This window comes from Ascaphus truei, unplaced genomic scaffold (assembly GCF_040206685.1).
Source record: "Ascaphus truei isolate aAscTru1 unplaced genomic scaffold, aAscTru1.hap1 HAP1_SCAFFOLD_1035, whole genome shotgun sequence".
Classification (NCBI taxonomy): Eukaryota; Metazoa; Chordata; class Amphibia; order Anura; family Ascaphidae; genus Ascaphus; species Ascaphus truei.
In genome coordinates, this window is record NW_027453900.1 from 73,576 (window position 1) to 84,665 (window position 11,090).

General features: G+C 60.3%; 1 protein-coding gene across 1 annotated transcript; it reads right to left on the minus strand.

Moving 5' to 3' along the window:
* Nucleotides 1-1,415: 1,415 nt before the first annotated feature.
* LOC142474979 (intraflagellar transport protein 43 homolog) lies at nucleotides 1,416-8,616 on the minus strand. The gene is made up of 4 exons (XM_075581077.1): nucleotides 8,429-8,616; nucleotides 3,415-3,501; nucleotides 2,969-3,027; nucleotides 1,416-1,477 (listed from the first exon to the last, which is right to left on the minus strand). Exons 1-4 carry the CDS (start codon nucleotides 8,510-8,512, stop codon nucleotides 1,441-1,443), a joined length of 267 nt encoding a protein of 88 aa, XP_075437192.1. The 5' UTR covers nucleotides 8,513-8,616; the 3' UTR covers nucleotides 1,416-1,440.
* Nucleotides 8,617-11,090: the final 2,474 nt, after the last annotated feature.

Consider the following 11,090-nt stretch of genomic DNA (forward strand, 5'->3'; position numbering starts at 1 on the left):
ACACTTCAACGTGGGGGGGGGGGGGGGGGTTACACTTGAACGCGGGGAGGGGGTTACACTTGAACGCGGGGGGGGGGGTTACACTTGAACGCGGGGGGTGGGGGTTACACTTGAACGCGGGGGGGGGGGTTACACTTGAACGCGAGGGGGGTTACACTTGAACGCTGGGGGGGGGGTTGCACTTGAACACGGGGGGTTACACTTGAACGCGGGGGGGTTACACTTGAACGCGGGGGGTTACACTTGAACGCGGGGGGGGTTACACTTGAACGCGGGGGGTGGTTACACTTGAACGCGGGGGGGTTACACTTGAACACGGGGGGGTTACACTTGAACACGGGGGGGTTACACTTGAACGCGGGGGGGGGGTGGTTACACTTGAACGCGGGGGGGGTTACACTTGAACGCTGGGGGGTGGTTACACTTGAACGCGGGGGGGTGTGGTTACACTTTAACACGGGGGGGGTTACACTTGAACGCTGGGGGGGGTGGTTGCACTTGAACACGGGGGTTACACTTGAACGCGGGGGGGGTTACACTTGAACGCGGGGGGGGTTTACACTTGAACGCGGGGGGGGGTTACACTTGAACGCGGGGGGGGGGGGTTACACTTGAACGCGGGGGGGTGGTTACACTTGAACGCGGGGGGGGGTTGCACTTGAACGCCGGGGGGGGGGTTACACTTGAACGCGAGGGGGGGATACACTTGAACGCTGGGGGGGGTTACACTTGAACGCGGGGGGGGTTACACTTGAACGCGGGGGGGGTTACACTTGAACGCGGGGGGTTACACTTGAACGCGGGGGGGGTTACACTTGAACGCGGGGGGTTACACTTGAACGCGGGGGGGTTACACTTGAACGCGGGGGGGGTTACACTTGAACACGGGGGGGTTACACTTGAACGCGGGGGGTTACACTTGAACGCGGGGGGTTACACTTGAACGCGGGGGGTTACACTTGAACACGGGGGGGGGGTTACACTTGAACGCGGGGGGGTTACACTTGAACGCAGGGGGTTACACTTGAACGCAGGGGGGGTTACACTTGAACGCAGGGGGGGGTTACACTTGAACGCAGGGGGGGTTACACTTGAACGCAGGGGGGGTTACACTTGAACGCAGGGGGGGTTACACTTGAACGCGGGGGGTTACACTTGAACGTGGGGGGGTTACACTTGAACGCGGGGGGATTACACTTGAACGCTGGGGGGTTACACTTGAACGCGGGGGGGTTACACTTGAGCGCGGGGGGGTTACACTTGAACGCGGGGGGGTTACACTTGAGCGCGGGGGGGTTACACTTGAACGCGGGGGGGTTACACTTGAACGCTGGGGGGTTACACTTGAACGCGGGGGGGGTTACACTTGAACGCGGGGGGGGAGGGTTACACTTGAATGCGGGGGGGGGTTACACGGACAGTTCTGTCTCTTTCTGTCACTTACTCTTCTACATCCTCAGCTCCATGCTTTCCAGGTCTGCAAAATAGAGAAATAATTATCTGTGTGCCACGCCGAGCCACGCGGGGTCTGGGTGTGCGCTCACGCTGAGCCACGCGGGGTCTGGGTGTGCACTCTGTGCTGTGACACGCAGGGAGGGGGGGCCCCACACACTGGCCGCCATCACCTCTCAAACCTCCGGTGTTCAACTCTTATTAATAGGAGGAGACTGCCCTCTACTGGCGATGCTGTGCAGGACACCAAGATACCACATCCAGGCTGACACAGGAGGAGCAAACCCTTCAAACACATGCCCCTGCCCCCTGCCCCCTGCCCCCTGCCCCCTGCCCCCTGCCCCTGCTATTTCCTCTCTCCATTACACACGAGAAAAGGCTGGCTCCAAAGGTGGAGCTTTTTGTGGTATAGACCAAGTCTCATTAAATACAGAAAAGCTGGAGAGCCCCGACTCCTGCAGAGATCCCCCCACTCCCTTACTCCCTCCCCATACCCTACTCCACCCGCGCCCCCACAGAACCCAGCGGTAATCACCCCACTCCCTGCCTGGCCCAGCTGTGGTCTGACTGGTAGGGAGTGAGCGCGCACACGCACACACAGCTGAGACACACACACACTCACGTTGAGACACACATTCACGTTGAGACACACACACACGCACACACAGCTGAGACACACACACACAGCTGAGACACACGCACACACGCACACACACACAGCTGAGACACACACACACAAGCAGTGCCCCCCTGGGGTGGTGCTGTGGTCCCTGTGATGGACACTCCGGTAGTTCAGGGCTGGAGGTGACCAAGGTAACAGAGTTAGGAGCTGTCACACAGTTATATGTGCTGACAGTCACAGGGCTGCCATCTGTCATCGCTGACAGCCCTCACTGTCACTTAGCGGTGACAGATGACAAGCGCTGGCACAGGGGGCGGGAGCGGAGTTAATGGTGGGGAGGGAGAGAGGGTGATTGAGAGAGAGCTGACATTGAGAGGTGACACTGCAACCTCTATACAGACCTAGAGGTGCGAGGCTCTGTATCCCTGCACTCGTTAATCCTAGAGGTGCGAGGCTCTGTATCCCTGCACTGGTTAATCCTAGAGGTGCGAGGCTCTGTATCCCTGCACTGGTTAATCCTAGAGGTGCGAGGCTCTGTATCCCTGCACTCGTTAATCCTAGAGGTGCGAGGCTCTGTATCCCTGCACTGGTTAATCCTAGAGGTGCGAGGCTCTGTATCCCTGCACTGGTTAATCCTAGAGGTGCGAGGCTCTGTATCCCTGCACTGGTTAATCCTAGAGGTGCGAGGCTCTGTATCCCTGCACTCGTTAATCCTAGAGGTGCGAGGCTCTGTATCCCTGCACTGGTTAATCCTAGAGGTGCCAGCCTCTGTGCCCCAGTCTGTAAAGGGGCACGTACAGGTGACATCTCCATAGCCCAGTTATAGAGGTGCCAGTCCTAGAGGTGTCAGCCTGCTCGCCCCACTCCTAGAGGTGCACTGCCAGTGATACTCACTTTGAGGGCCCCGAGGAGTCATCGGCCCATCCTCCCTGCCGCAGGGGTCTGGGGGGGGCCTGCAACACAGATATATTGTCAGGTGATGTTTGTGCACACAGCAGGGGGGGAGGGGGGGGGCAAGGGGGGTGTAAGGGTGCGAAGGGGAGGGGAAGTGGGGGAGGCAGTGTGTGCAGCCACCCCACGAGGGCGTGATGGGAGCAGCAACAAACCACACAGAGGGGCGGGGGGAGGGGGGAACCGTATCGGGGAGGGGGGAACTGTACGGGTAGGGGGAGGGGGGTTAACCATACAGGTGGATGTGTGTTTCCCCCCCGTGCATCTCAGGATGCCACCCCCACCCCTGTGTATGTCACAGGGCTGTCACCCCCACCTGTGCACCCAGAGGGGCTATGGCCTCCCCACCCTGTGTATCTCACAGGGCCATTAGCCCCTGCTAGACCCACCTCTTCCCCAGGCTGGCTCCGGACGGTATCCCTCTCCTCCGGTAGGGGGTCCTGAGAAGCTCGCGCCCGACGCCCCATTTTCACCCCCTGGAGAGAGAGGACGTGTTCGTGATGGAGTCTGCAGCACGCCCACAGGCAGCCCATCTATATACTCTGTGTACAGTCCGTACATACTCTGCCCGTCACTCTGCCCGTCCCCCGCCATCCCACACTCTGCCCGTCCCCCGCCATCCCACACTCTGCCCGTCCCCCGCCATCCCACACTCTGCCCGTCCCCCGCCATCCCACACTCTGCCCGTCCCCGCCATCCCACACTCTGCCCGTCCCCCGCCATCCCACACTCTGCCCGTCCCCCGCCATCCCACACTCTGCCCGTCCCCCGCCATCCCACACTCTGCCCGTCCCCCCACCACCGGCACTCTGCCCGTCCCCCCACCACCGGCACTCTGCCCGTCCCCCCACCACCGGCACTCTGCCCGTCCCCCGCCATCCCACACTCTGCCCGTCCCCCGCCATCCCACACTCTGCCCGTCCCCCCACCACCGGCACTCTGCCCGTCCCCCCACCACCGGCACTCTGCCCGTCCCCCCACCACCGGCACTCTGCCCGTCCCCCCACCACCGGCACTCTGCCCGTCCCCCCACCACCGGCACTCTGCCCGTCCCCCACCACCGGCACTCTGCCCGTCCCCCACCACCGGCACTCTGCCCGTCCCCCCACCACCGGCACTCTGCCCGTCCCCCCACCACCGGCACTCTGCCCGTCCCCCCACCACCGGCACTCTGCCCGTCCCCCCACCACCGGCACTCTGTCCGTCCCCCCACCACCGGCACTCTGTCCGTCCCCCCACCACCGGCACTCTGTCCGTCCCCACCCCCACCGGCACTCTGTCCGTCCCCACCCCCACCGGCACTCTGTCCGTCCCCACCCCCACCGGCACTCTGTCCATCCTGCGCACTGTCTGCCCCCACCGCCCATGCTCTGCCCGCCCGGCCCACGCTCTGCCCGCCCGGCCCACGCTCTGCCCGCCCGGCCCACGCTCTGCCCGCCCGGCCCACGCTCTGCTCGTCCGTTCCCCACCGTCCCACGCTCTGCCCGCCCGGCCCACGCTCTGCCCGTCCCACGCTCTGCTCGTCCGTTCCCCACCGTCCCACGCTCTGCCCGTCCCACGCTCTGCCCGTCCCACGCTCTGCCCGTCCCACGCTCTGCCCGGCCCACGCTCTGCCCGTCTGTTCCCCACCGTCCCGAGCTCTGCCCGCCCCTGCCACACCGCTCTCTGCCCGTCCCCCGCCGTACTGAGCCTTGCCCGCCCCGCGCTCTGCCCCTCCCCATGACGCCCCGTGCCCTGCCTCTGCGCTTTGCCCGCCCCCGCCATCCCTTTCCAACTCTCACTCTCCCCCCCATCCCTCCAACTCTCCCCCCATCCCTCCAACTCTCCCATCCCTCCAACTCTCCTCCCCCATCCCTCCAACTCTCCTCCCCCATCCCTCCAACTCTCCCCCCCATCCCTCCAACTCTCCCCCCCCCATCCCTCCAACTCTCCCCCCCATCCCTGCAACTCTCACTCCCCCCCATCCCTCACTGTCCCCCCATCTCTCCAACTCACTCCCTCCATCCCTCCCATCCACCCCCCCCATCCCATCCCTCCAACTCACCCCCCCCATCCCTCCAACTCACTCCCCCCCCATCCCTCCAACTCACTCCCCTCCCTCCAACTCTCACCCCCCCTCCAACTCACTCCCCCCCATCCCTCCAACTCACTCCCCCCCATCCCTCCAACTCACTCCCTCCCATCCCTCCAACTCACTCCCCCCCCTCCCTCCAACTCACTCCCCCCCCCCTCCCTCCAACTCTCACCCCCCTCCAACTCTCACCCCCCCCTCCAACTCTCACCCCCCTCCAACTCTCACCCCCCCTCCAACTCTCACCCCCCCTCCAACTCTCACCCCCCATCCTTCCAGCTCACTCCCCCCCATCCCTCCAACTCACTCCCCCCCATCCCTCCAACTCACTCCCTCCATCCCTCCAACTCACTCCCCCCCATCCCTCCAACTCACCCCCCCCATCCCTCCAACTCTCACTCCCCCCCATCCCTCCAACTCACTCCCCCCATCCCTCCAACTCACTCCCCCCCATCCCTCCAACTCACTCCCCCCCATCCCTCCAACTCACTCCCCCCCATCCCTCCAACTCACTCCCCCCCATCCCTCCAACTCACTCCCCCAACTCACTCCCACCCCACCTCCAATTCTCACTCCCCCCTTCATCATCATCATCCTCCTCCTCCTCCTCTCACTCTCCCTCCAACTCACTCCCCACCATCCCTTCAACTCACTCCCCCCCATCCCTCCAACTCACTCCACCCCCATCCCTCCAACTCACTCCCCCCTTTCCCTCCCATCCACCCCTCCCATCCCTCCAACTCACTCCCCCCCATCCCTCCAACTCACTCCCCCATCCCTCCAACTCTCACTCCCCCCATCCCTCCAACTCTCACTCCCCAACTCACTCCCACCCCACCTCCAATTCTCACTCCCCCCTTCATCATCATCCTCCTCCTCCTCCTCTCACTCTCCCCTCCAACTCACTCCCCACCATCCCTTCAACTCACTCCCCCCCATCCCTCCAACTCACTCTCCCCCATCCCTCCAACTCACTCCCCCCTATCCCTCCCATCCACCCCTCCCATCCCTCCAACTCACTCCCCCCATCCCTCCAACTCACTCCCCCATCCCTCCAACTCTCACTCCCCCCATCCCTCCAACTCTCACTCCCCCAACTCACTCCCACCCCACCTCCAATTCTCACTCCCCCCTTCATCATCATCATCCTCCTCCTCCTCCTCTCACTCTCCCCTCCAACTCACTCCCCACCATCCCTTCAACTCACTCCCCCCCATCCCTCCAACTCACTCCACCCCCATCCCTCCAACTCACTCCCCCCTTTCCCTCCCATCCACCCCTCCCATCCCTCCAACTCACTCCCCCCCATCCCTCCAACTCACTCCCCCATCCCTCCAACTCTCACTCCCCCCATCCCTCCAACTCTCACTCCCCCAACTCACTCCCACCCCACCTCCAATTCTCACTCCCCCCTTCATCATCATCCTCCTCCTCCTCCTCTCACTCTCCCCTCCAACTCACTCCCCACCATCCCTTCAACTCACTCCCCCCCCATCCCACCAACTCTGACTCCGCCCATCCCTCCAACTCTCACTCCCCCATCCCTCCAACTCACTCCCCCCCATCCCTCCAACTCACTCCCCCCCCATCCCTCCCATCCACCCCTCCCTCCAACTCACTCCCCCATCCCTCCAACTCTCACTCCCCCCCATCCCACCAACTCTGACTCCGCCCATCCCTCCAACTCTCACTCCCCCCATCCCTCCAACTCACTCCCCCCCATCCCTCCAACTCACTCCCCCCCATCCCTCCAACTCACTCCCCCCCATCCCTCCCATCCACCCCTCCCTCCAACTCACTCCCCCCATCCCTCCAACTCACTCCCCCCCATCCCTCCAACTCACTCCCCCCCCATCCCTCCCATCCACCCCTCCCTCCAACTCACTCCCCCATCCCTCCAACTCTCACTCCCCCCATCCCTCCAACTCTCACTCCCCCCAACTCACTCCCACCCCACCTCCAATTCTCACTCCCCCCTTCATCATCATCCTCCTCCTCCTCTCACTCTCCCCTCCAACTCACTCCCCACCATCCCTTCAACTCACTCCCCCCCATCCCTCCAACTCACTCCACCCCCATCCGTCCAACTCACTCCCCCCTCCATTCCCCCAACTCACTCCCCCCCATCCCTCCAACTCACTCCCCCCTCCATCCCCCCAACTCACTCCTCCCCCATCCCTCCCATCCACCCCTCCAACTCACTCCCTCCCTATCCCTTCAACTCACTCCCCCGCCCCCCCAACTCACTCCCCCGCCCCCCCAACTCTCACTCCCCCGCCCCCCCAACTCTCACTCCCCCGCCCCCCCAACTCTCACTCCCCCCCATCCCTCCAACTCTCACTCCCCTCCCCATCCCTCCAACTCTCACTCCCCCCCCCATCCCTCCAACTCTCACTCCCCCCCCATCCCTCCAACTCTCACTCCCCCCCCATCCCTCCAACTCTCACTCCCCCCCCCCATCCCTCCAACTCTCACTCCCCCCCCATCCCTCCAACTCTCACTCCCCCCCCATCCCTCCAACTCTCACTCCCCCCCCATCCCTCCAACTCTCACTCCCCCCCCCCATCCCTCCAACTCTCACTCCCCCCCCCCATCCCTCCAACTCTCACTCCCCCCCCCCATCCCTCCAACTCTCACTCCCCCCCCCATCCCTCCAACTCTCACTCCCACCCCCATCCCTCCAACTCTCACTCCCCCCCCATCCCTCCAACTCTCACTCCCCCCCCATCCCTCCAACTCTCACTCCCCCCCCCATCCCTCCAACTCTCACTCCCCCCCCCATCCCTCCAACTCTCACTCCCCCCCCATCCCTCCAACTCTCACTCCCCCCCCCATCCCTCCAACTCTCACTCCCCCCCCCATCCCTCCAACTCTCACTCCCCCCCATCCCTCCAACTCTCACTCCCCCCCCCATCCCTCCAACTCTCACTCCCCCCCCATCCCTCCAACTCTCACTCCCCCCCCCATCCCTCCAACTCTCACCCCCCCCCATCCCACCAACTCTCACTCCCCCCCATCCCTCCAACTCTCACTCCCCCCCCCCATCCCTCCAACTCTCACTCCCCCCCCCATCCCTCCAACTCTCACTCCCCCCCCCCATCCCTCCAACTCTCACTCCCCCCCCCCATCCCTCCAACTCTCACTCCCCCCCCCATCCCTCCAACTCTCACTCCCCCCCCCATCCCTCCAACTCTCACTCCCCCCCCCATCCCTCCAACTCTCACTCCGCCCATCCCTCCAACTCTCACTCCCCCCAACTCACTCCCACCCCACCTCCAAATCTCACTCCCCCCTTCATCATCATCCTCCTCCTCCTCTCACTCCCCCCTCACTCTCTCTCTCCGGCTCTGACTCTCCCCCAGCTCCATCACTTCCTCCATCTTCTCCCTGTCGGGTAAACGAACAGCAGTGTCCATAGTAACAATCTCCGCCTCCAACAGGAAGCCAGTCTATGCATGGCAACAAGCCACTCCTCCAGCCAGTAGTACAACCCATCAATGGCAACAAGCCCCGCCTCCAATCGGAAGAAAAGCCTACCCATAGCAACAAGTCCTGCCTCCAACCGGAAGAAAAGCCTACCCATAGCAACAAGTCCTGCCTCCAACCGGAAGAAAAGCCTACCCATAGCAACAAACCCCGCCCAGCTTGGGAAAATGTGTGTGTGTGTGTGTGTGTGTGTGTGTGTGTGTGTGTGTGTGTGTGTGTGTGTGTGTGTGTGTGTGTGTGTGTGTGTGTGTGTGTGTGTGTGTGTGTGTGTGTGTGTGTGTGTGTGTGTGTGTGTGTGTGTATACAGGTTATTACAGGATATGTTATGATATTTTTTTTTAAAACAACTGATTGACATATTTAATGCCTATAGGCTTATGACATGCAGATGAGCATACAGCTATATTTGCATATTTGATTTCCTGTGGAGGGTTTTTTTACTCACCATAACTTAACTCAGTATTATGGTGTGTGTGTGTGTGTGTATATATATATATATATATATATATATATATATATATATATATATATATATATATATATATATATATATATATATATATATATATATATATATATATATATATATATATATATATATATATATATATATATATATATATATATATATATATATATATATATATATATATATATATATATATATATATATATATATATATATATATATATATATATATATATACATTTTCCAGAATATATATACAGTATATAATCATTTTCCAGAATCCCTATCTGCAGTGGAAGTGTGTGTGTGTGTGTATGTGTATATATATATATATATATATATATATATATATATATATATATATATATATATATATATATATATATATATATATAATTGAATTTTTGTGGGGTTGTTGCTAGATGTGGTGAATCTGATTGGTCCGTATCCCTGCCCCGCCCCGCACGCCTCTCATTGGCCTGCGTGGCTCTATGACGTCACCCAACTGCCACTCTCTTCTCCTCCTCACCCGCAGCTCACCTTCCCCCTCAGCCTCACCCAACTGCCACGCACAACCACCCGGCCACCGTCCTCTTAACCAGCGGCCCGAACCGCCGGCTCTTCCCCCGTCACCTCCCTGCCGGCTCCCCCCATCACCCGCAGCTCACCTCCCTGCCGGCTCCCCCCCTCCCACAGCTCTCAGTCTCTATGGATTCCATCCCATCATGCCGCGAGCTCTCAGGTCCCCCAACGGTCAGGCGCACGCAGGTACAGCACTTGCGGGGTTTCCAGCCCCTTCCCTCACAGACTCCCGACTTGTGGCAATGCTATCTGCATCTGCTCTGTTCTTATAGGGCACCATGTGGGCTTTTACTCTGCAGGAAAGGGGGATTCAGTCACGCCCGCCCAGGTATTGGAGGGTGGGGGGTTATAGGGAGGAGTGTGACCGCCCATCACCCCCCAGCCGGGAGAGACCAATCTGATTGGCCAGAGGCTGGACCAATCAGATTCACCACATCTAGCAACAACCCAACAAAATTCAATTTTATATATATAGAAGATAAGTGACACACACACAGGGGGGGGGGGGGAGTGGGAGGGGGGGGGGGGGAGTGGGAGGGGGGGGGGAGTGGGGAGGGGGGGGGGGAGTGGGAGGGGGGGGGGAGAGACAGAGGGGGGAAAGAGATGGTATGTGAGGGAGGGGGGAGAATGCCCTGCGCTGGTCCTCCCCTCTGCTTCTCCCACTGACGTCATGGCTACGTGACTTGCTTTCTTTTGGTTTTCTCCCCGCGAGCTCCAGCGCTCTGTACCACAAGGGGGGGCTTTTTTTTTGATCCATGGTGAAGATCCCTCCCCACTTAACCCCTTCTCCCCCTGAATCACAGCCGGGGAAGTGTCCCCGTGCCTGGAAGTGTACCCGTGCCTGGAAGTGTCACTGTCCCTGGAAATGTCCCTGTGCCTGGAAGTGTCCCTGTGCCTGGAAGTGTCCCCGTGCCGTTTGAAATCAGGGCCCAGAAGTGTCCCCGTGCCGTGTGAAATCAGGGCCCAGAACGCACAGGTTTGTCTTGCCTGTCGCCCTGATGTAATGGGGGACAGGCTTAATGTTCTATATGTCCCCTCTGTCACCCTGAGGTGGGTCAGGCTCCATATCCCCTCTGTGTCACCCTGAGGTGGGTCAGGCTCCATATCCCCTCTGTGTCACCCTGAGGTGGGTCAGGCTCCATATCCCCTCTGTGTCACCCTGAGGTGGGTCAGGCTCCATATCCCCTCTGTGTCACCCTGAGGTGGGTCAGGCTCCATATCCCCTCTGTGTCACCCTGAGGTGGGTCAGGCTCCATATCCCCTCTGTCTCCCTGAGGTGGATCAGGCTCCATATCCCCTCTGTGTCACCCTGAGGTGGGTCAGGCTCCATATCCCCTCTGTGTCACCCTGAGGTGGGTCAGGCTCCATATCCCCTCTGTGTCACCCTGAGGTGAGTCAGGCTCCATATCCCCTCTGTGTCACCCTGAGGTGTTTTATGAACTACAAATAATGAATAC

Excerpts from the sequence above, each read along its gene's own strand:
- LOC142474979 (XM_075581077.1), bottom strand. The coding sequence starts at position 8,512 with ATGGACACTGCTGTTCGTTTACCCGACAGGGAGAAGATGGAGGAAGTG. Across the intron at positions 3,502-8,428 it reads GTCAGAGCCGGAGAGAGAGA|GGGGTGAAAATGGGGCGTCG; the intron begins GTGAGGGGGGAG and ends CTCTCTCTCCAG. Across the intron at positions 3,028-3,414 it reads GGAGCCAGCCTGGGGAAGAG|GCCCCCCCCAGACCCCTGCG; the intron begins GTGGGTCTAGCA and ends TCTGTGTTGCAG.